General features: G+C 32.9%; 3 protein-coding genes across 3 annotated transcripts; all 3 read left to right on the forward strand.

Annotated features, from left to right (window-relative positions):
• Positions 1–107: 107 nt before the first annotated feature.
• Positions 108–5,303, forward strand: LOC129892137 (putative BPI/LBP family protein At1g04970). Its single transcript, XM_055967689.1, has 6 exons — positions 108–758; positions 1,980–2,119; positions 2,593–2,959; positions 3,234–3,482; positions 4,132–4,257; positions 4,810–5,303. The coding sequence occupies exons 1-6, from the start codon at positions 351–353 to the stop codon at positions 4,984–4,986; spliced, it is 1,467 nt and encodes a 488-aa protein (XP_055823664.1). The 5' UTR covers positions 108–350; the 3' UTR covers positions 4,987–5,303.
• A 770-nt stretch (positions 5,304–6,073) lies between these two features.
• Positions 6,074–12,264, forward strand: LOC129892187 (uncharacterized). The gene is made up of 7 exons (XM_055967745.1): positions 6,074–6,209; positions 6,307–6,705; positions 7,300–7,669; positions 8,115–9,526; positions 10,414–10,527; positions 11,304–11,458; positions 11,885–12,264. The coding sequence occupies exons 2-7, from the start codon at positions 6,316–6,318 to the stop codon at positions 11,931–11,933; spliced, it is 2,490 nt and encodes an 829-aa protein (XP_055823720.1). The 5' UTR covers positions 6,074–6,209; positions 6,307–6,315; the 3' UTR covers positions 11,934–12,264.
• Positions 12,265–21,148: 8,884 nt separating this feature from the next.
• On the forward strand, positions 21,149–24,499 carry LOC129893445 (indole-3-acetate O-methyltransferase 1). Its single transcript, XM_055968979.1, has 4 exons — positions 21,149–21,336; positions 22,071–22,490; positions 22,592–22,867; positions 23,517–24,499. The coding sequence occupies exons 1-4, from the start codon at positions 21,214–21,216 to the stop codon at positions 23,868–23,870; spliced, it is 1,173 nt and encodes a 390-aa protein (XP_055824954.1). The 5' UTR covers positions 21,149–21,213; the 3' UTR covers positions 23,871–24,499.
• Positions 24,500–25,185: the final 686 nt, after the last annotated feature.

Raw genomic sequence — 25,185 nt, forward strand, 5'->3', positions numbered from 1 at the left:
TAATTTTCTTTAATCGTGTATTTGAGCTAGCTTTTTCCGTACTAATTTCACAAATACATATCGATCTTTCATCATTAAAATGTTAAATCTAATAAAACATCACATTCTCAATCACTTGATGGACTACTAAACTAAGCCGCACAGTTAAATAAACAGAATTATTGTAAGTGTCAACCATTTCTGTTGCTTTCAATATTCAAAACCCAAATGTAATAATCTCTTCTTTGACATGCCAAAACATTTCTTCAAATCAAAGCTCACTATCTAATCTTGAACTTCACCCATCTCAAAATCATCAATAAAATCCAAAAAAATTCTCAATCTACTGAGTCTGCCCTTCAAGAATTTCCATGGCAGGCTCAATTTTCTTCTCCATTTTTCTATCTTTACTCATCTTTTCAAGTATCCATGTTGAATCCAATGAAGAAGGGTACATATCATTGGATATATCAAATAAGGGTCTTGATTTTGTGAAGGAATTTCTAGTAGAAATGGCGGAAACTTCATTAGTTCCGCTTGACCTACCTAAAATTAAGAAATCAAAGCATATTCCTATTATTGGTACAGTTCATATGGTTCTTTCGAATATTACTATCAATAATATTCATGTAATTTCTTCGACTGTTAAAGCTGGTGATACGGGTATAGTTATTAGTGTTTCTGGTGCTTATGCGAATATGACCATGAATTGGGAATATTCATATACGAGTTGGTTGCTTCCTATTCCTATTGAAGATAATGGAGAAGCTTCCATTCAGGTAAAATCTCGAAATTTGATGTGAAATTCTTGCTATAATTAGCTCAAAATAGATGAAAAATGATGTCTTTATGGTCGTATATGAACATCCATCGCATCCAATGGTATGGCTTAGTGGTCAATGAAGTGTGTAGAGCACTGTGAGGTCTCAGAGACAAAACATTAGATGATTTCTTCTTATTTGTTCTAGTAGTCTTGCTGTATAGAGTAGTGAACATAGTTACTGTGGTACCTATTGCTGGTGGTAGGTGATAGGTATTTGATAGATGTTTGCAAGCTAAGCCCGGACACCACGGGTATAAAAAAAAGAAGCTAAATATGAACATCGATTCTTTGTGAAAATTTAGGGAGCTTCTATTGTAAATGGTTGACAAGTTCAGTAACTTTAGAAGTTAGTCAACTAAACAAGAGCTCAACTTAAGTACTTTATGTGCAAAAAACACTTAGGTGATATTTTCCCATATGCACAAGCCTTGGTGGACAAAGTTTCCCGGTAACTCTGAGGTAGCAGGTACCCGTGGAACTAGTCGAGGTGTACAAGCTCAAAAATAAATCTTACATATTTTATGTGTTTGTGTGTGGCACAAATAAGTATCTGATTACTTTGGAGCTGCAAGAAAATAGACTTCTACAGAGGCCAAAACTTGAAGCAATTCTATCTTGTTTGTATTAGGCAAATGAGGAGCACAACCACAGATGGTGCCTGCTGTGCAAACTTTTGTGACTGTAGAGCAGTTAACTATTTGAATTCTCAATATCCATTTCACTTCATTGGGATCAATTTTTTCAAGTACTCAATAATTTGTTTTTTAAGACAAACTAAGGATTCTTTAACACTGAAGGTTATCTATGATTTCTACTAACATACAAATCTTTATTCAACTAAAAAGACTCCTCGGAAACACCAACCTTAACGTAAGTGTAGCAACACGACTAATCATTAATTTGGACTTGTTAGTATTGCGTATGTGAGTCTTTTGTGAAGCTTTAATGATGTCCATTTCTTAAAATATCCTATACGCATAGGCGGGGGAACTAACTTCCCGCCTGTTGTAATTTCAAGGTTGCGATGTCTAGTTTTCCTTTATATCATCGTTGTTAAATATGATAGTCTGGTATATTTGTTCACACTTTTTGTTTGTCATTTATAGTTGTCTACTTTCTTCATTATTCAATGCTTGTGAATGCTATAGAAAATATATAAATGTTTCTTTTCCTAAAGGTGGAAGGTATGGACGTTGGAATTTCTTTCAATCTGACGAATCTCCAAGGATCTCTTATGCTCTCTCCCCTGGACTGTGGATGTTCAGTGAAAGATATATTTATAAAGTTGGATGGTGGAGCATCCTGGCTATATCAAGGGTACCATTTTCAAATATCTTTTCTATTTGAAGAACTATTTCTCAAGTCTCACACACTCTCAACACACACCCACCCACCCAAAGAAATGGTAGATATTTTGATGTCTGATGTGCCATGGGCAATGCATTAAAAAGATATTATTGAATCTCAGTAACTGGAATTTGCATCAGTTCTTTTTGCAAGCATGTGACAAAAACTTACTAAGATACTCCCCTGATTAAAAAAAAAAGTAAGATACATCAAAATTTTTATTTTGTAAGGCATTAGGTTGCATTAGAACATTGCTTGTTTGAGACTCTTCATATCTCTCTCTGAAAATTCCTTCCCGAAAGAATATTATTTTCTGAGTTATACACGTGCGGCATGTGAATATGCTTTCGAGAGGTAAAGTTTCTTCATTTATCCCGTGCAGTAAGTTTGCTTCCTCGATGGCTTTTACTAGCATCATTATGATTTCCCTCTTTTACTTTCAGGTTAATTGATGCTTTTGAAGGTAGATTATCTTCTGCCGTAGAAAACGCTATTTCAAAGAAATTGAGAGAAGGAATTGTGAAGCTTGATTCTTTATTGCAGTCCCTACCAAAGGAAATTCCAATAAGAAATATTGCTGCTTTAAATGTCACCTTTGTTGGTGACCCACAATTTCGAGACTCGTCTCTTGTTCTTTCAATTAATGGGTTAATTAGTGCCAAGAAAGTACACGCAGCACCTCCTTACCATCATTTATTTGCGTCTCTAGAACACTTACTAGCGTCAATTCCTTTGAAGGATCCGGCAAGCATGGTTACTATTTCCTTGCATGAAAAAGTTTTAGTGTCTGCATCATCTGTTTACTATGATGTAAGTCCTTCAGCTATTCTTTCCAAGTGAATCAATGCATAACTAGAAGAATGTTGATTATTTTTCTAGCAGCTATCCATTGACCATTACAATAATACATGCATTTTTCCATGTCTGAATTTGATCATTTAACATGCCTTGTTCTAATATTTTCTATGAAAATTAGTTAACAGATGTACTCAATGTTAAGTGCCCCTTCAAATTTGACTTGTGCAAGTTTCATTTTGGTGTATTATATGGCACGACTTGTATCTAATAGATGCTATCTGTTCAGGCCAATAAAATGCGCTGGATTGTTGACAAAGTCCCCGAACAATCCTTGTTAAACACAGCTGGATGGAGGTTCATTATCCCACAACTTTACAGGCGATATCCAAATGATGACATGAATTTGAATATTTCCCTTTTTTCTCCACCTCATATGAAAATTAAAGAACATCAGATTGATCTGACGGTTCACGCAGATATCATTATTAATGTTTTGAATTCAGGTGAAGTGACACCAGTTGCATGCTTTTCAACGGTAAGCTTCGTAAAAGGATCAAATCTAGCCTATTATTACCCATTTCCTTGCAGTTATTAGCGTTTTGCCATTCATTATCACTCTTTCTGGAAGTGGATATCACTCTGATGAAACCTCTTTTAAGTGGACGAAGAGACTTTTCAGTTGAAATTGAAAGTAAACTGAGGTTAATTAAGAAATGCAAACTTCTTAGCTTTATATTTGTCACAGGGACGTGTTTATATCAAAGTTATATTCCCATTTATTGTGTCTCAACTCTTTATCAATTAAATTCATTAGGATCTATCTTTGTCCTTTGAAACCCTTGGCATGAAAATTATCCAGCGTTTGATATTTTGTATTGGCTTGTATGAGAACGCGCAATACATATCTGAAACCTAGTTTTCATCCCGTTTTGTATCTTAATTATTAGTGGAACAAGGCATATTCAACAGAAGAAAACTTGTCATGGGACAGCTGTAAGAGGCAAAAAGTAAAAAGTTTGCGTTGCTACCTATAAAGAATTGGATTAGTATTTCATCCATTCTTGGAGATGCTGAAAACATTTGTTTTCAACAGTATTTAAAATGTTTTGTGAAGGAATTTAAAATCACTTGAATCATGGTTCTGTCAAAGCCTTACACATGAGTTTTCACCCTCTTGATTGCAGGCAGTCAGTGGTTCAGCTTATCCATGGATTTCCAACAATAATCTTGGAGGAAGTATTGGATTAGATGAATTGTCTCTTTCTTTGAAATGGAGTAAAATTGGCAATTTGCATGTGAATCTAGTCCGGGTATATCTTCAGTTCACTGTGTTCTATTTTCCAGTTCATTATGTTTTCAACTAACAATGCAACCCTGATGCACTTAAACTCTTCATTTCAGAGAGTTGCCGGTACTTTTTTTGAGTCATGATTCATTTGAAAGCGTTTTAGTCTCATAGTACTGAGATAGAAAAACATTTAACAAATTGTCATTTACGCTCATCGGCAGTGTATCATTGATGTTACCACTATCTTGCTTGCTTATTGCTGTAACGCCTTGTCTTTTTATATGTATTCTTGACATATATTGACCTCAAACATCACAAGTAGTACTATATGTGCTGCTTAAGACATTGCATCAATTGGACCTCTTTATTATGCTTTTTATATATTCATTTGTTTACCTCAAAGAGCTGCTAGGCTTCAAATGAACGATTAGCTGCATAGGCTTTCTAATTGTATCAGCATTAGCATGATAAATATCATTTAGAGATTGTTTTACCATTTTTATTCTGACAACAAAACACAGTTCCTTTCTCTAGCTGATGATAAAACTGACCCGAACCCTAAAAACTCTTGCAGGTACTGATGTCAACTGCACTGAGGACCGTGATCGTGCCATACATAAATTTAAAACTCAGTAGAGGATATCTGCTGCCCACATTTCACGGCTACATCCTTCAAAATGCTAATATCCTGTGCAGTGACTCGTGGATTAAGATTTCCAGTGATGTTGCATCTGTCAAACAATTAAGTTAGTTCCTACATCATATGGTTGTGAGCTATGTTGCTTGGACCCTCTAAAATGCCGCTACACCCGTGTTGAACCCTCCAAAAGCTCCGACACACACCCGGCAGTATGTTTGAAGAGTTCGAACAATATAGGTTGTGAGTCCCTCATTTCCACTGTACCAGACCTTTCACTGAAATGTAGTTGCACATTGATCGACAAATATGTATACTAGGTGTAGAATGTATTTTTTTTCTTTCTTGTTGCAAGTGCTATATGCATGTTGCTCATATAGCTATTGTAAATCCTTCTCTCTTGTCTATTTATACAAATTCTCTTTATACCATGGAACATATACATGCTTGTATGGTAGTTTTTGACTTTAATAACATGAATATTCAAAAACAATATGTGGATGTTTTCTGGTGACTTTAATAACATGAATATTACAAGTTGGACGAACCAATAAGTGTGGTCTAGAGTGTATGATTGTGGAGGTAGCGAACTTGTTTACGAAAGGCCCTCCTCAGCTCAAATGACGAAATCCCAAATACAAAGGATAAAATTATACTAATCGAAACATAATAAACAACATATTAGTATATATTATTGAAAACAATAATAAATAATGATGTATATCAAATAAGAACTATGGTAATACAACTAGTGCAATGACAAACATCAACTACCCTAAATAAGACAACACTACACTACCTACTAACCTTCTACCCTACCATAAACACAATTTTGATGATTTTTACCTTTGTATATATGTATAATTTTTACTCCCTCCATTTCATTTTATGTGGCACCGTTTGACTTGACACGACGTTTTAAAAACTTATGGTATAAAACAAGCCTTTGATATTTGTGTGACTGTAAATCATTTCGTTAAAATTAAAAGTGGAATTTTTAAATTAAATCATTTTTAATTCTAGTAATGTAACTTTTTTTTGGAACGGATTTAAAAAGAAAAAGTTGCCACTTAAAATTGGACAGAGGGAATATTATTAAGAGAAAAAAAAGGGCGTAGTTGTAAAAAGTAGGAAAGAATAGACCGAAGATTAGGGCGTATTAACGAACCGGTTCGTCATTAGTAATAACTAATAAGTAGTACAAAAAACCGGCTTCTCCTTTGCCTTCGCTCTCTCTATAACTATATGTTTCTCTCTCTAAAAAAACTTGCTCCGATTTATTGATACTTAATCGCCGAATAATTCCGCTAACAGGGAATCAATTACCCGCCAATAAGGTATAATTTTTTACATTATTAATTTTTCAAATTTTTCTCTCTCTAGGGTTTCCCCTCTTTCCTCTCCAATGGCTTCTTACTTGTCTCTTTCTCGCAGTGGATTTCGATGGCTGAGATTGAATCAGATCGGGTACTGGAAGGATTGGGAAAGAAGAGGCGGGTAGCGGAGGATGATAGGAGGGTTTTGAAGAAGACGAGGGAGGTGGTGGATGGGAATGTGAAGGAAGTTGCTGAGATGGTGCTTGTATTATCTGCTATAGGGAAGATGAGGGGAGGTAGATGTCCGACTTCTGTAGAGAAAGAGATGGTTGAGGAGGCTAGGGAGAGATTAGCTGAGGTATGTTTGAAGTTTGCGCCGAAGGATGTGTTTCCAGGAGATGGTTTTGGAGGTGTTATTGAAGATCTTGGGATTAATAAGCTAACGGAAGTGAGTATAGGGTATTGGCAGCCTCCTAAAATGTCTATTACTGAGAAGCTACTGGCCGCCAAAAGAAAGGTATGGAAAACTTTATTCTTAGTTTGGTATACACTGTTTGTGTGAGGGTGGTTGTCTAATGGGAGAGAGTTTAAAGGAATTTAATGTAGGAAGTATATGTGTAGATGATTGCTTCTTGTGTTGAATTAGTAGATTATTTAGTCTATCTTGTTTCGGATTTCATTTTATAGTTTGTTAATTTGAACTTCTTTTAGAGGGGTGCTGAGATAATTTGGCTGCCGAAATGTTTTGGGATTAGGACATTGGTTGCTTTGGAACTTGGAATCTTCTTTGCAACTATTAGTGTAGAATTGCCATTTAGGGTAACTATTGCTCATTTTTGGTTGTAAAAAAAAGATTAATTAGAAGCTTGGGAGGTCTTTAACATTTGAGTTGAAGGATAATTGATAGATCAAGTGCATGCAGATCACAAAATTCAAAATTTTTGGTAATTTGTTGCTCTATGTATGTAAAGTTTAGCTGGCTAGGAGTTCATGGATTTGATGAGAAGCAAGTCCACTGTTTCTCAATATAACCAATTGTAGTAAAGTCAGCCTGTTGAGTTGCATCTTCTATGACAGTTCCCATTTTTATCTCTTTTCTTTCTGCTTTTAGATGGAAAAGAAGCAGGAATTTTCTCTACCCTCTGCCAGCTGCTCATATCAACGGTCTCAAACTGCAATGGGTACAGCAACTGAAAGCCATAATACATCACATATTAAAATGTTTCCTCAACCAAGTCATGCAGTAAATTCATCAGGCGGCTTACAACCTGCTTCACCTATGACATGTGGGACTCCAGTAAGTTCTGCATCTTTGCCTTATCAACTTCCCACCAGTGAGGTCAGGCCTTTAATCACCGGTGGAGTGGTCTCTGGTAATCTTGTAAGGGATTCTTCTTCAGTAGCACCTCCCAGAGTTGGAAGACCGCATTTCCAAATGGATGGACGGCAAAGTGGATCTTCCCATGCATTGCAAGTTCAAGGTAACAACTTTATGTTCCTCTAAACTATCCAGGATCTTTGTTTGTTAAGTGATTCCCGCAATGAGGAACTTTACCAACTTGCCAGAAAAAATAGGGGAACTTATCTAAATGACATTCAGGTTAGGTATGGAGGATAGCTTGTCTAGTTTGTACAGTTACTTCACTTAGCCCCGGACATCTTCTTGCTTCAAACAAGTAAGAAAGACTAGGTTTGGAGTTATCGATTGAGTGCCATTTTACAAGTAGCTTTGGTGATCTTTCATTCTACTCTAATTCATCTAGCTGTTCTCTTTTTCTTTTCAACAATACATAGATGGATCTAGTTTGCTGGTCATCCATCAAGGAAGTTGGCTTTGCTAGAGTTGTTTTTTGTGAATGTTTTCTCTTAAAATTTTTCTCTTATTCGTTTTTCATTCTAAACCATCGGAAGCTTATTGATTTGTAGCAACTATTGGCAATCACTCAACTGTCAGAACTCCAACTTGGTCGGTGCTACCTGCATCAGTTTCAGCAGCTCGACTTGGGGCAGATTACAAGGTGACACCACATGCAACTATTGAAGTTGAGGGAGGTGCTGATGTCAGGTCAACAATGGCACCAAAAGTAATAACATCTAGGCCATTTATTACTCAGAGCACATCTGGAAACTCGCCAAGCACATACCCTCATTTACAAGGCATGAGCTTTATTCAGGCTCCTACTCCGAGCAGTACTCATTCTGAAATTGGCAAGATTGTTCACAAAATCTTACAGTCTCTGCTTCCTGAGCGGCCTGCATGGACTCTGCCATCCCGTGATTACATGAATAAGGCTTTGACTTGCCAAATGTGCAAGTCAACAATAAATGAGGTTGACAATGTACTTGTGTGTGATGCTTGTGAAAAAGGCTACCACTTAAAATGTCTACAAACAACTAGTCAAAAAAGTGTACCTAGAGGGGAATGGCATTGTGGAAAGTGCTTGTCAATAACCAATGGCAAGCCGCTGCCCCCTAAATATGGTCGTGTGATGCAGAACATCAATTCCTCTAAAATGCCTACAATTGCAACAGTAGTTCAATCATCTCCAGATAGAAAAACTTTTGGTCCAGATGAGAAGGTTCTTCAGTCGAAGATAATAAGGAATGGAAATGTCGCATTGCAGAATTCCACTACCAATGGCATGGCAAATAGTCTTAACCAACTACCATCTGCGCCAAAGATGGAAAATGACCAAAGAATGGGAGGAACTGATAATGTGTCTGGTAAAGGAAATGTAGAGAGTATAGTTTCTTCTGCATCCTGTTCCAGTAATTTGACTTCGGGAATCTGTTCAAATAATTTGACAATGTCTTCCAATGATAGCAGTTTTTATCCTGCTCGCTCAATGATATCTTTCGAAGAGAATGTGATTGATGTGAAATCTCAGCCTCCAGCAAAGCCCGTAATAGTTTCCATCTCATTTGATCACTCGCAAGCCCTTAATCACATACTGGCCAATGGCCATGCACAGCTAGCGAATAGTGTAGAGACACCTTCCCAGCAGTTTCCTGGAAGTCTGTCCATGATCAGTGATGCTATGGAATCTAGTGCTAGAGCAGGTTTAGCTGATAGTTCAAGCAATGAATCTAAAAGAGAAAATCAAGGTGTCGGACGGACAAATCCTGTCGAAACTCCTATTGCCAGAAATGGGGATGCTGAATGTGTTGGTTCCACATCAGATCTATTTCATGGTGTTGATTGGATTGGCGATGTGCTTCAAGTTGCAGATGAGAAGCACTATTACCAATCTTGTCGCCACAATGGGTTCATATACAATGTACAGGAATATGCCGTTATCCGTTCTGAGGATGAGAGATTGATTCCTTCAAAGCTTCTGGTAAGAATTTGATTTCATTAGATTTTAACCAATAGCCATAAAGAAGTCGTCTGGTTCATAGGCTTTTCTAGTCACTACTCTAGCGGATAGACCTAATTTGGTCCGGCCCTTCCCCAAATCCCCACAAGATAGTGGGAGCTTAGTTTACCCTACCCTTTAATATTGTTCCTATCTGAGAGCTTAGTGCACCCTACCCTTTCATATTGTTCCTATCTGACTATCTCTACTTTCATTGGAGTTAATTACTGCTCCGAATTGTATATGGACTAGGTTCACCAATGATATTTTACCTGTGTCATTTGAAGCTTCTGTGGAGCTTATAGCCTATTTGGGAGGCCAAAAGTGCGTATTTTAAAAAAAAGGAGGTGTTTAGCCAAGCTTTTGGGAGAAAATAAGTGCCTTATACAAACTGCTTCCCCCTTAAAAGTACTTTTTTGAAAAGCTTTTCAAAATAAGCTGATTTTAGAAGTTTGGCTTAACAGCCTATTAGTCATTGATATGTGCACATTTATTTTTTGAGTGCAAATTTTCCAGTTCTTGGCTCCAAGTTATCACTGTGCACTTGAGCAGATGCAAATTTATACATGCATATCTTAAAGAGATAGTACTTATGTATATATGCACGTCATTGGTTGTCCCAATTTGTGATCTTCTCTTCCTAAAATTAAATTTTTGGACCAGCAATGATTCTTGTGAAACTATTCTTTTTAGTACTATTTTCTCAGAGGAGAAATGGTGGAGAATGTTTACTCTTTGCAATAAAGTAGATGTTTGTGATAGTTTTTGCTTGCAAATTCACGCCTTTGATAGTCTTGCTAGCATAAATATATTCTTTTGCTATGTGTCCTTGATGTTCACGTGGGAAACCTTTTTCCCGTTCTTTTCAGGCTATGTGGGAGGATATTAAAGCAGGGAAGAAATGGGTTACTGTCAATCGGTGTTACTTTCCAAGGGACTTGCCACATGCTGTAGGCCGCCCATGTAGCTTGGAAAGCAATGAGGTAAATACCATATGCTGTAGGGTACCCATGTAGCTTCGATTGATTTTACTTTTAAGTTAAAAGAGAAGAAAAAGGGCAACTTCATTTTTATGGCACAAAAGAAGAAAGGCTAGATGAGCTAGGCGCTTAGGTTAATATGTTGGGACTTAATTTGCTTTTGGGTCATATAGGGTGTTTCTTTCTGTCGTTTAAATTGTGGAGTGTATTTGTAATGGTTGTTTTCTCTTTCTGTATCTATATTCTGGCTCTTAAAAAGGGTTGCTCTCCTTTGAGTGAATTTTGCATTTACCTTGATAAAATAGTAGAAATTTCAACCATGAAATTCAATCAAATTGATGGAAAACCCAACAATCCTGAAGTATCAAGAATGCATCATTGAGGTTTACAACATTTCGAAACGTGAGGGTCATACAAATTGAAATTGAGACGATATTTCATTCTTCCTTGTGGGTAATGTTACAATTTGTGTTTGTTAGAAAGTTATAATATCACCTTGAAGATAACTTTTGTGTTTGTCATTCATCTTATTAGAAAGGAAATTTTTTCCCCCCCTAAATTTCATGTTACACTATTTGAAGCAGCTATTAGATTGTAGCAGGGGATCTTCCATGAGATTCCAGTTAATTTGTTGATGGAGTCTGATCTTTTCCAGAATGATTTGCATCTTTGCTTACCCACCCGCATGCTATCATACATGCTATTAGTCTACTTTAGCATGTAGGTGATAAAGTTGCATGCTAGCAGACTCCTTTACATCACTGCTTCTTCTTCTACAGGTTTATTTGTCTAATTGTAGTACCACGGTAATGGCTGGCCAGATACAAGGTCCATGTGAAGTACTTCCTCCGAGCAAGTTTAATGAAGAAAGAGAGAGGATATCTCGCCTAGAAACAAAGCCTAATGGTGGATTACAGCCTCTCTACCTATGCAAGTATGGCAATAATTCTGCTTTGCAAATCTCTTGTTGATATGGAACAATTCATTGGATAGTGCATGATATATATGATTCTCCTTTTTTCTTTACTTTGATCTGACATGAGTGACTGAACGTTGTTTAGTCTCAATGGGGCATGGGCGAATTTAACTCTGTTTCAAGATTTCAATCGGTGGTGATTCAGTACGAAATCATATTAATGCCTGATTAGTGGTGATGCAGAAGAGATCCCCTTAAAATGCTGGAACATGATTTTGTAGTTCAAGTGTAACTTTCTTTATTATCTTTTCTGTGGAAGTGATTATTTAAATGCATAGGAAAAACCTTGAATGTGTGGTGTTGCCTTGGAAATCCAGTTTTTCAGATGAGACTGCTGACCTTTTTATTTTCTTGATAAGTAATTTCGTCAATTTTTTTATGCAGATGGATTTATGATGAATCGAAAGGGCTATTTCGTGATGTCTCATGTTGATTTAAGGGCAGATTCAATCTTCTCTGTGCTGCCAGTGTTCGAATTCCAGGCAAAACCTTGGTATTTAAGCGGAGAAAGGCAGCCGGTGACAAAATCCTGGTATAAAAGTGGAAGGGTAGAGTGGCGGGCTTTATTGTCCATTGAGTTTCGAACTGTGCGCCGATTGGTCCTAGAGTTTTTTGACTAAGCTGCTTCATTCTTTTTTCTTTTTTTTTGTTTATTTTTTGTTTCTGCTAAAGTTTGAAAAATGATGTTATTCTTGAAGCTACGAGCCTATTATGTCTGCTATTAAATTTGCAGATTGAATAAAAATTCCCAGAAATTGATGCTCCTTTTGCTATTTCCAAAGCCTTAAGACTTCAAAGAAAAGGCTAATCAGCCTACCAACAGCCCTTATCAAAGGTTTAAAAAATGTGAAAAATTCAGTTTAAGGTTTAAGCACAGCAATCAAGTAATTATAAGAACCATTAATTACAGGTTAAGTAACGTTTCAAAGCACTGAATTTACTATATTCATGAGATGGTAAAATTGTCATTGTATTTCTTGCTTTTTAAGGAGTGTGTTAAGTCAATATCGAACAAGTACCATGAATAACTAGTCAATTTTTCTCAAATCTTCTCAAAATTTGTGGTAGGGTAATGGGAATAACATGTTCAATGACCCGCTTGCTTTCGGAATGGAGCTATATGACTCGAGAGTATCAATGTACAATTTATTTGAGAAGGGTGTGATACTATCACCTATCAAACCCGACGAGCTATCCACCCAGCTACATCCCTACCCACATGGGTCTATGCTTTTGACTTTTATGAACATCAAATTAGTCTCCTTTTTGGGTAACAGAAAAATCTAAGGTTTCGCATTTATTGGAATCTTGTTCTCATACCATATATTATATTTCGATTGAATTTTGAAGATGAAAAAAAAATTAAAGAAAAGGGGATATGCGTTAAGTTTTGTCCATGCATTGAAGTCATCACCACAACATCTTTTATAACCGTAATATTTGTGATAGTTTGCACGCATTTCAATTAATTTCACATGATAGTTATTATTTTTTATTAGTAAAAATATCAAGTAATTCTATCCATAAAAAATGAGACAAATGAGACAAAATAAATAAATATTTTTTTGACTAAAATTTAAATCTAAAACCTCATGATTCTGGATCACTTTATTCTAGACAACCCTCAGCCTTAATGCATCACCACAATTATTATGATGCTTAGGAACTCACAAATTTCTGATGAAGATCCCAATTTCTCCTAGTAGTGGCTGCTGATATACAAGTCCAAAAAGTCTTTAAATTCTTCATTTATAAGTAATGTTTTTTGTGAACATCATGTGCAATGAGATGATAGACCAATAGAGTCTATCTCTAGAACGAGAGTGGAGACTTTAATTAATAAGTTGTTTGTAGTGGATATAAAACTACAAGAATTTTCTCTCATTTTGCCTGATAAATCCAAAACCAAAATCATGAATATCTTCCCCAAGTCACTAAATTAAACTACTTTTCTTTACTCACTCCGTTCCATTTTAATTGTCATAATTTTCTTTTTTGAGAGTCAAACTATGAACTTTGACTAATATTTTAAAATATACTTTTTAATCATATTGATATGAAAAAAATTATCAATTATAGTATCTTTTATATAATTTTTCGAATATATAATTTTTTACTTTATAATATTGACTTAAAGTAATATAATTTAACTTTAAAAATTAGTCAAATTAATTTTTGAAAAGCGCAACATAACAACTAAAATGGAACGGAGGGAGTAACTAATATATATCTCGGGGTGCGGTCTTTCCTCCGTATAACGCGAGATATTTTGGGTAGCAAATTACCTCTTTAGTAATAAAGTAAATAATCATTGTAATTAGGAATTACTTGTCTTATTTTGGGTAGCTAATTTTACTTATTGTACGCATCCTTGGATCGTATCTCATTATAAAATCTCTGATTAATATATGATTTAATTTTAATTTATTATTTAAAATTTTCGTGTGAGTTTTTTGAAAATTCACTTGATCTTCAAATTATTATATGTATTTATCTTTTTGAAATTCTGAATTGATCCATAGTTATTTGAAGTTATCTTTTATCCAATGTAATAATAAAGCAGTACTTGTTTTTACATTATTACTGTAAAGTACTCCTCAAAAGTTTTCAACACGCCATGAAAGTAAAAAACTATAGACGTGCTTTTTCTTGGACCATGCATATATATATTTTCATTGTTGTGAGTTCATTTATATTGTCGATTTCAAGTCTGGATATATAAAAAAGTAAATTTGTTGAAGGTCCATCGAAAACAACCTATCTATCTATAAAGTTAGGGATAAGACTATATATATATTTTATCCTCTCCAGACCTCAATAATGAAATTACACTGATTTGTTGTTATATATATATCATGTATCTTCATATTGAAGCCATGCATTGCTTTTTTTGCTTCAACTTGAAAATGCAATTATTATATTACTATATATGTGAAACTCTAAGGTGTCATATATACATTGAATTTTGAACAAGGTGTGACCCATGGAAAGCCAAAATGTTTCTTTAGTTTTTGTTTTGGATAAGAGGAAGAAGAAGAAGAAAGATTGTATAGTTCTGTATAAACGTGAAGATATAAAAATAAAAAATAGAAAATAAAACATAAACGTGAATATACAAATATGATTAATATATGCTAGCTGAAAAAGTTAAGACATAAAAAGTTGCGTGGGAACACTATCATGATTTATACTTAAGACCTATAAATCAAAGTAAAAGACTATATAACAATACTTTATATATCAAAAAAATTATTTATATTTAATGATTTTCTACGAATATGTTTTTTTTAAATTATTTATTCTAGTTCAGACAGAAAAAGCACGTTAAAGTTAGTGGCAAAATAAAAAATTTCATTGATGGGGTCTATCTATCTATTTATATATAATACACATAATTCAACATTTAATATCTATGTATAAGAAAAATTGACCAATAATTTATAATAATATCGTATAATTTTTCTATGAAAGATTGCCAATTGACTTTTCTCGAACAGGAGTAGCTTTGCCATTAACTGGATTACCAATGTTTATCATATTAATTTTATTAAATTTCGCAAATAACCAATATAATAAATTTAATTAGATTCTTTAGGTATAGTTTGCATATTTACGAACTGTAGCTATAGCTTAAGTTGTATCGTTTGTATAATTTACGGATTTATATAATTCACGAGTTTGTATAATTCGCGGATAATTGAACTATTTTGTATAAATTTAAAATAACGAATTTATACAAACGCAAACATCTGAACTTTAAACAGTTATATAAATTATATTATACAAAATTACATTATACAAAAGTTATACAAATTTTGAATTATACAAACGTACGAATTATACAAACTCGAACCATAATTAATGCTAAATGTTAGTAAAAAATTATAAATTAACTAAATTATACCTATGTTAACTAATTAACTTATATATATTTACTTATTCGCGTAATTTTCCTATTGCTAATTGCATAGCCTTTTTGAAAACAGTAAAATTGACGCAGAAACTAAACAACTTTTAGCACAATGATGAGTTCTCATTTCTTATCGTATTTATGAATAATGTTTGATTCGTGACCAGGCACTGTATTCTAATTATAATTTATAATAATTGCAAAACAATTCATTGGAGTTGGAATTTTTAATAAAAGAAAAGTACAAAATATATGAGAGAAATTTTTTAATAAAAGAAAAGTACAAAATATATGAGAGAAATGAATATACAAAAAAATCAAAAAAATTCAATATTTACTAAATATAATATAATTTTTTATTAAAGAAAATTCGAATAACTCCTTCCTCTCACTTGACTCCGTCCCGAGGACAATAATATTGAAAGCTAAAAAGATTTATTTGGGAGGTATAACGTGTCATTTTTTTTTCTATTTATAAAGTGAGTAACAACATCAATAATACTTTTATTGGTTTTATTTTCTGTCAGTTAATTATTATCACAGATTCTTTTTTATTCTTTTGACCTCTTCTTGACAATGAAATCTGCATGCATATGTCTTTAACATTTTTCAAGCCTTTCCTAATACTTTCTTTCTTTAAGCTCGATTTGTGCCCATTTTTTTGAAAATTAATTAAGAATTTAAGTTATATATATGCATATATAGTTCCAATATTTCTTACATTACTAGCATATTTAATTTAATTTTAACATGTAATAACAAATCAATTATTATATTGGAAAGGATAAATTGGTACACATATCTTATTCATATTTAGGAAATAGAGTGATAGTTTTCAATAGATCCTCGGTTCAAGAAATACTGTTAATTAGCAGATAAACATGGTAAAAAATAATGAGACAGTCAAACTAGAAAACATCAAATTAATTATTAAAACTGTAAAAAGTAAAAAACGCATGTCCAATTATTGTGTAGAGTAATAAGGAGTATTATTGTTACTTTTACAAAGGAAAGGACAAATGCTGGGGGACCTTTAAGGTTAAAGGTAAAAGAAAACTACTTTTTTTTAATGGGTAATTAGCATTTCTATGATACTGATATTGTAAATAATTTTTTACGCTTTGATTCAATTTAATTAATTATAGCAAGTTATTATTCTATTTTTTAAATTATCATATTCCGTATTAGGTTTACTGCTTATTGCCTATTTAAAAAGGAAGTGTAACCCGTTATTAAAGATAAAGAATCACATTCATCCACCACAAAATTCGAGTGGTGTATAAAATTTAGATTATATAATAATATTTTCTATACTATATATATATATATATATATGCTCCAACCAAAAATCAAATTAAAGTAGACCAATAGTAAAACATTTACATGCATGTACAGTAATCAATTATATTGCCTATACTATATATGCTCCCACCAAAAATCAAAATAATATAGACAGTTATTATAAAGTAAAAGCCTAGACCTTTTAAGAAATAAATGCTTTTACTTTTTACAGAAAAAAATGGCCACGTCCAGTTTTATTAAAACTCAATTTCTCTTATTGTAATATATAATTTTTTTATATGTTCTAGAAAAATTAATCAAGCACGTTTGAACAGTTTCATAATGTTTCCATTTTCACTAAACTTCCATAAGTCTATGCATAGTCCCTATTAATTCATGTGCTAATAGCCTAATAAGAACAAATTAAGCTTGATTTCGGGAGATCTTATGCTAAATTTAGAGAGAGAGAAAAAAAATTATTGATGAAAACATAGTTGAATCTAATTAGTTACACTTCTCTCAAAATCGGAATCAGAATTTTCACAAAGAGGATTCAAAAAATAAAAAAATGAACAAGAACAAGTCATGCAGATTCAACATCTATTTATAAAATATAAGATAGATAGATAAAAATATTTTTGACCTTGTACGTATAGTGTAACTTTTCAACGAAGTGCTTTCAAAAGAACCCCTCTGCTAATCTCTGTGTACACTTTATGATTTCCAGAGTCCACCCACTACACCAAAAATGATCTTTAGCGGCAATTAATTAATGAAAATAACTTAATTTCCACTAAATATATATATTTAGAGGCAATTACCAATTAACGCTCTGTGTAAATGTCTCTAAAGTCTATAGAGACATTGAATCTAATGACAATTAACTAATGCCGGTAAAGATATTAACACTCTTTATTAATATGTATATTTATTGTTGCTAAAAATTATTTTTACGATAGTAACTTATGAAATCATACTAAATATGTTATTGTTGTACAAGGTTAAAAATCAATTATTTAGACTTATTTAATAGATTTTCTACAAAATTCTATGAACCTATACCTATAGCTTTATATCAACCCCTACCACAAAAGATACATACTTATTAGATATGATTATTTTAAGAAAACATAAATTAAGAAACAAAAGGTTAAGTTGAATCTCATTTGAAGTACTACCAAATCATAGTTTAGTATACAAATATAATAACTTGTCGTATTTTTAGGAATCATTAGTTATTGTCCTCATACATATATATATATATATATATATATATATATATATATATATATAGTTAGTTAGAAATAATATTATATTATTAATTATAAATTACTAGCATTAGTAGTCAATGATTTACCCAATTCAAAAGCAACAATAAACATACACAACTAACAACAAACGCATGTTCTAAATATTCTTTGCTAACAATTTTAGATTTATTTTTTATTAGTATGCCTTTGGTCATTTTTGTGTATATATGCTTTGCACTTAGGTAGTTGCATGAGAAGCTCTTCACAAATTTATCATTATTATTATTAGGTATTCACCAAATAAATGTTCATGTGTTATTCCACATTCGGCGAAAATATAATTTTAATCAAAGATTATCCAAATATAACATATTTTCTATAAAAAAAGATTAAAATCATATATTTTAAATAATTGAAGCTTAAATTATATATATGCTAGCCATATATCATATGGACGAAAATTAGAATTTACCAATATCTTAGGGACAAAAAGTGATAGTATCCCTATTATTTTTTTGTTTCTTTTTCTATAATCATACTGTTAAGTGTTGACCATAAACGGTTACTTATTATACAGGGATTAACGAGATCGTGGAGCTAATTAAGTGTATTAATTACTTGCACTCATGTACTCACAATATTTTAAGTGATTAATTTAATTAATCCTTAATTATTGCCATGCACGTATAGACTAGCTAGCCACTACACTTCCATTTTGAGATTTTTGGATAATTTTTTATTCTTATTAAAGATAATCTTGAGATTTTATTCCCGATTTCTATGGTACTGAGATTTTTTTAATGAAAACATATTATTCTTGTTTAATTTTGACTATTTTAAGTTTGTTATTTAATGAAAATATCGGAATTGGTAATAGTTTTTAGCATATTATATTATGATAATGTGATAACTAATATAATTAAGGATATAAAAAGTGATTAGTGGGTTTGCTGTTGTGACTTAATTATCCGATGATTATTCTTGTACATTTCAATTAGGAAAATTCTTGACATTAATTAAAGGAATAGGCCAATGTAAAGATAATCATTGATGCTCGGAGTTTAAATTAACATATAACGTCTATGAAGATGGTAGATTAGTTGGGGCTGACGCGCTTTTAAGTAAGGGCCTCATCTAAAGCCCTATCTAATTAGATCAAAAAGGGTATGATGTGGCGGGCCCTTTGTTGAGCATTTAGTGAGACGTCGTCCTTATGGACGTATTACATATCTTACTTGGAAGTTCTTGGTAATACGAGTGGGTTCTACCTGCGTAGAGAAAACATCGTTTTACTTTTAACGGAAAACACAATTATTGCTATCAGAATGATATTTACATTGTAAAACAAAATCTTAAACTCCGTTCTTCCCAATTTACTTGGCAATATTTGGCTTATCACGAAATTTAAGAAAAAACAACAACAAAATTTATAGTGTAAAACAAGTCTTATACGTTTGTATGATAATAAATAAATGTAAATTAGTATTGAGTGCGGTTTGTATACTTATCTTTATTGAGCACCTAATCACTGACATTGAAATAAACGATAACATTATGAATAAGATTCGATGAAAATGAGCTGTGGATGATTTCTCAAATAGATTAGTTGAAAACGATCGAAAAAATTAACAAAATTTATAGTGTAAAACAAGTATTAGACGTTTGTATGACGATAAATAAGGCTAGAATGAAAATTTAAAACTTAAATTTTTAACTCGATCAATTAACAAGATTATAGCGTGATAGAGATGCAAATCCGGCGTGAATCTTGGACCTACTTTGTTATAACAGTTTCCATGTGACCTTTTCTGCAAATTATTTTCCATTTTTAAGAAAATTTTATTTTTGTTTCCTCAATTATTAATGAATTTTGATTTTAGACATTTTGCCAGGCACATTTAACATTGAATTGACAATTTTTGGTCCCTTTAGGTAGAAAATTTGTAATGATTACATTAATTTTAAATTATATTACCGTTAAATATGAAATAATAATATAACTTTAATATAATATATCAATAATTGTATGGTTTAGTTCGTAATAATTTATTAAATTTGGGAAGACTCACAGTTAGGGGTGTACATAGATCGGGTTGGTTCGGATTTTTTACAAACCAAACCAAACCATTTGTGTCGGGTTATTAAATCTATAAATCAAACCAAACCAATAAAGTCGGGTTTTTCGATATTAATTTTTTTCGGGTTTTTTTGGGTTTTTCGGGTTTTTTCGGGTTACTCGGGTTTTTCATAGTATCTAATAAAAAACACAGAGTAGTGCTTCTTAAAAAGAGTTCTAGTACAAAATATCAACGTATAAGATGGAGGCAGAACACTGTTTGAAGTTTTAACTTTATAATATAACTTTATAAGATGGTTTTTTTTTGTATATTATTTAGATGGGCTTCTCAACTCCAAATCTAAATGTAAGAAAGAAAATAAAAATTATGAAAAAATTTTAAAAAATATTTATAAATTATATTTTAATAAATATTCTTATGTATAACATAATTTAAAAGTAGTATATCTATAATCGGGTCGGTTTGGGTTCGGTTTGACTTTTTTTAGTTAAAACAAAACCAACCCTATAATGGTCGGGTTTTTTTTCCAAACACCAAACCAAGTCAAACCAAACCACTAGTCGAGTTTTTTTTCCGGTTTGGTTCGGTTTATCGGTTTGGTGCGGTTTATCGGTTTGCCCTGTACAGCCCTACTCACAATCAAAGGCACCAAAAGTGCACATATTAATTAATTAAAGGTTAAAGATAACAACAACAATAATTACCTGATGTAATACTATCGAGTGAAGTCTGAATAGAATAGAGTGTACGCAGATGTTATTCTTATTTTGGAGATAGATAAATTATTTTTAATAGACCCTGAAGCAAAAACAATTCATAAAGTTTAAATATACATAAATAAATAAAAAAATACTACCAAAATCAGAATTTGTCAATATTAAAGAGAACAAAGATACTAAATTCTCTTGCTCTTTTAACCACCACACACCCACGTCACCACTCTACCCACCCCACCTCACCCCAATACCAAATTCAATTGACCACCTTTTATTTTATTTTGTCTATACTTTAACCTTTATGTTTCAAAATATTGCACAAAAGGGCATAATCTTGAATTATTATGTATCCTAACTAGTTACAACACAACCCCAACACCTCATCAACCTCTATATATACCCACTCAATCTCTTTTCAATTTTATTCTTAACACATTCCATACTTCTCTTTGTCCACTAGCAAAACATTAGAGACAATATGGCACCTTTAGGAGACAATAAAGACAATAATGTTGTTGTTTCAAACTTGAAGCTTGAAAGAATGCTTAGTATGAAGGGAGGCAAAGGAGAAGCTAGCTATGTCAATAACTCTCAAGCTCAGGTCCATTTTTGTTTTTGGTCTTTAATTATGATCACTTACAAGTATTTTTTCCTAATTAATTTTGTAAAACTATTTTTTCACTAATTTAGATGGCTATTTTGAAGTTTGAGTGATTGTAAAACTTATAATTTGCACTTTCGAGTTATGCAATAACGAGATCTTTTTCAATAGTAGTTTCATTTTCTAACGAAAAAAGGGATAATGAGATTCGAATCCATATACACATATTGTGTTAGAGACTTTCATAGTCACCACTAGTCATTTTTCGTGTTATATCCAAATCAAACACTACACTATACTATTAGGGTTCCAAATCTCAATGAATAATGTTTCAAAACTGGCATTGACACATGGTATTTGATCAAAGCTCTATAGTTGGTAGCTATTTCATTCTTAGAAAATCATATACTCGAGACTTCCATCTCATATGACTTCAAAGCTTTCGTTTGTTAGTCTTGATATTGAAGTTTTAATAACTCTAAAATCTTTCGTTTTTCAAGTGATGTTCGAAAGTTGGTAAGAAAGCTACACTTTTGAGTGTATGAGTTGTGAATTCTAGAGAAAGAAGCTTACATATTGAGTAAAATTTTAATACAAATACAGAATTTCAGCTTAAAACTACTAAATTCTGTTGAATCCGTAGGTAGAACTCTAGTTCCACATATTTGCAAAAATAAGTCCTTTTATTTTTCCTTAATATAAATTGAACCCTGTGTTATTGTCATATTATTCAGGCGCAACATGCACGATCAATGCTGCACCTATTGAAAGATACCCTTGACGGAGTTCAGCTAAATTCGCCGGAGATTCCATTCGTAATCGCCGATTTAGGCTGTTCCTGCGGTAGCAACACGATTTTCATTATCGACGTAATCGTCAAACATATGAGCAAGCGTTACGAAGCCGTCGGCCAAGAGCCGCCGGAGTTTTCAGCTTTCTTCTCCGATCTCCCGTCGAACGATTTCAACACTCTTTTTCAATTGCTGCCGCCTTTGGCTAATAATGGTTGTGGAAGTATGGAGGAGTGCTTAGCTTCTAATAGCCACCGGTCGTATTTCGCGGCCGGCGTTCCTGGTTCCTTTTACCGGCGTCTTTTTCCGGCCAGATCTATTGACATTTTCTATTCTGCTTTTTCTTTGCATTGGCTCTCTCAGGTAAAAACTTTAATTTCTCACTTTTATTTTATCTTCTTAAATTATATTTGGTCCAAATTAGCCTCGAATACTTGTTTAACGATTTGTGTGGATCGATGTAGGTGCCGGATATAGTGTTGGACAAGAGATCAGCAGCGTACAACAAAGGGAAAATATACATACATGGAGCAAATGAGAGCACAGCAAATGCATACAAAAAACAATTTCAGACAGATTTGGCTTATTTCTTGGGATGTAGGTCCAAAGAAATGAAGAGAGGTGGTTCTATGTTTTTAGCTTGTTTGGGTAGGACTTCTGTGGATCCTACTGACCAAGGTGGGGCTGGACTTCTCTTTGGGACACACTTTCAAGATGCTTGGGATGATCTTGTCCAAGAGGTAAACATCATGTTGCTATTTCTTCAACAACAAGTCTCGAGTTTAAAGCTCGATTTAAAGAAAAAAATTCTTTTTGATAGAGAGTACTCCCCTTTATTTTTATTGTGGAACTATTCGATTTGAATATGGAGTCAGTTTCAAATACTAGATGATTAAACGGAAAAAAAATATTAAAAAATTAACTTATTTTTAAGTAACATGTCTAATTCGTCTAACATTATATGATTGAGTCATGACTCGTTTGTTAATTTGAGTATCAAATGAATTTAATTTGAATCAATAAGACAGTATTCAATAACATGTGTCAATTATCTCACAGATTTGAAAATGATCAATCAAATTATTGGGCCAAACAATCATAGAAAATGGAATTTAGAGATTTGGAACGATGTAATTTGAAAAAAGCCAAGCTAATTATTTAAGGAAAAAAAATAGGTTTCATATTATTTTATCAAAAGAGCGAAGTAAATTCAGGAGATAACTGAAATATGTTGGGTGAATTCTGTGTTGATTCATTATTTGAATCATCATGATTTAACTCATTTTGATCCAAATGAAATTTAAATGGATAGAACTATACTGCATAACCTGTTTATCGACCTGTTCATTTGTCATCTCTAATAATCTTTGTTTTTTGTATGAATAACAGGGCCTAATTACTAGTGATAAAAGGGACAAGTTCAATATTCCAGTGTATGCACCAAGCATTCAAGATTTCAAAGAAGTGGTAGAAGCCAATGGTTCATTCAAAATTAACAATCTTCAAGTTTTTAGGGGAGGAAGTCCCTTGGTGGTTAGCCATCCGGACGACGCGGCTGAAATTGGACGAGCACTAGCTAATAGCTGCAGGAGCGTTAGCGGGGTGCTCGTCGATGCCCACATTGGCGAACAACTCAGTGATGAGCTGTTCGCCCGAGTGGAGGATCGAGCCACGTGTCATGCTAAAGAGCTTCTTCAGAATCTTCAGTTTTTTCATATTGTTGCTTCACTTTCTCTTGTGTAGAAACTAAATGTTTAATTAGAATTTCAAAAGAGAGACAAAGGGGCTCTAGTGAAAGTCTATATGTCTCTCCCTATTAGAATGAATGAAATATTGTTAGAGAAATTAAGACTGACTTGTAGTTTGGTTTAGCTGATAACATTGTGTGGTCGAGCCGCGGCAACTGTTTATAGCCTCCACTCCCAACCTAGAGTAGAAAGGCTTTCAGTAGCGCCCTTAGATTCTAAGTCTTTTGAAGCGCCAGTAGTTTTTACACATGCGTCGTTAACACTGTAATCGTTGATGTTGTTGATGCTCTATCAGAAAGAGAGGCCTGATGTTATATGAGCCCCTAACAAGGAACCGTAGGCATAGAGTTATTGGGTCATAACTCTTCTACTCGTCGCTTTGGTAGGCGGTTGCAGTAGTTAGAACCTCTTTGCAGTTCTCGATTCTATCTCCGCAACTCTAATTATAACATGATCTGAAAAAACTGTTCAGTAAGGAAAGATCATATCCGCGTAGGGCAGCTAGGGCTGGAGCAGCAATCTTGTCGGAAAATTAAACGTTCAAATTTGTGATCTAAACAAATCTCAGGCATTCGTCATTTGTTTAATTTTTTGATCTATATATGAAAATCTCAACATTGTTAATTTCGTTTCATATTTGCTACGCACTTAGACAAACAAGAAAACAAAAATTTACCACAAAATTATCAAATTGGTTTATACCTTATGCAATAATTTCAAAATATGCCCTTGAATAATTAAAAAGGTCCGAATATATTCTCACAATTTGAACTCAAAACCATATCATCTAAGGCCTTCAACAAAATAAACGCACCTTACAATGATTTTCAAGATTCGAACCTAAAATATGTGATTAAGAGAGAAAATTCAAGATAAAAATAATACCCAATCAGTCACAAGTTAAAATTTACTAATCATGTAAACAAACATTTACACCAACAGTATATTATAACTTAAATCTACTTTCTCCATCCTATTTATGTGACACTTTTTCAGATTTCGTATTTTAAATTAGTTTTTCTTTCATCGTATTTTTTATGTCTTTTAACTATTTTAAATTGTCATTTTAATGACTTAAAGTACTTTTCACGTAGTTTTTAACTATGAAAAATTTAATTTTAAAAAATTAATAGATTTCATGTCTGAATTTAGTTGCAAAACTAAAAAAGTAGTTTGACTTCTGAAATTCGATGATGTCACATAAATTGAACAAGAGTGGTGACTAAGCTTTAATTAGTTGTAGGGTTTATAAGAATACAAAATTTAGCCCAGCTTTCATTTTGCCTGAAAAATCCAAAACCAAAACCATG

The sequence above is a fragment of the Solanum dulcamara genome, chromosome 6 (genome assembly GCF_947179165.1).
Source record: "Solanum dulcamara chromosome 6, daSolDulc1.2, whole genome shotgun sequence".
Classification (NCBI taxonomy): domain Eukaryota; kingdom Viridiplantae; phylum Streptophyta; class Magnoliopsida; order Solanales; family Solanaceae; genus Solanum; species Solanum dulcamara.

Bases quoted from the DNA above. Each gene is read 5' to 3' on its own strand.
- LOC129892137 (XM_055967689.1), top strand. From the start codon at position 351: ATGGCAGGCTCAATTTTCTTCTCCATTTTTCTATCTTTACTCATCTTT. The intron at 3,483-4,131 runs GTAAGCTTCGTA...TCTTGATTGCAG, and splicing joins CAGTTGCATGCTTTTCAACG to GCAGTCAGTGGTTCAGCTTA. The intron at 4,258-4,809 runs GTATATCTTCAG...AAACTCTTGCAG, and splicing joins TGCATGTGAATCTAGTCCGG to GTACTGATGTCAACTGCACT.
- LOC129892187 (XM_055967745.1), top strand. From the start codon at position 6,316: ATGGCTGAGATTGAATCAGATCGGGTACTGGAAGGATTGGGAAAGAAG. The intron at 7,670-8,114 runs GTAACAACTTTA...ATTGATTTGTAG, and splicing joins CCATGCATTGCAAGTTCAAG to CAACTATTGGCAATCACTCA. The intron at 11,459-11,884 runs GTATGGCAATAA...TTTTTTATGCAG, and splicing joins CAGCCTCTCTACCTATGCAA to ATGGATTTATGATGAATCGA.
- LOC129893445 (XM_055968979.1), top strand. From the start codon at position 21,214: ATGGCACCTTTAGGAGACAATAAAGACAATAATGTTGTTGTTTCAAAC. The intron at 21,337-22,070 runs GTCCATTTTTGT...CATATTATTCAG, and splicing joins TCAATAACTCTCAAGCTCAG to GCGCAACATGCACGATCAAT. The intron at 22,491-22,591 runs GTAAAAACTTTA...GGATCGATGTAG, and splicing joins CTTTGCATTGGCTCTCTCAG to GTGCCGGATATAGTGTTGGA.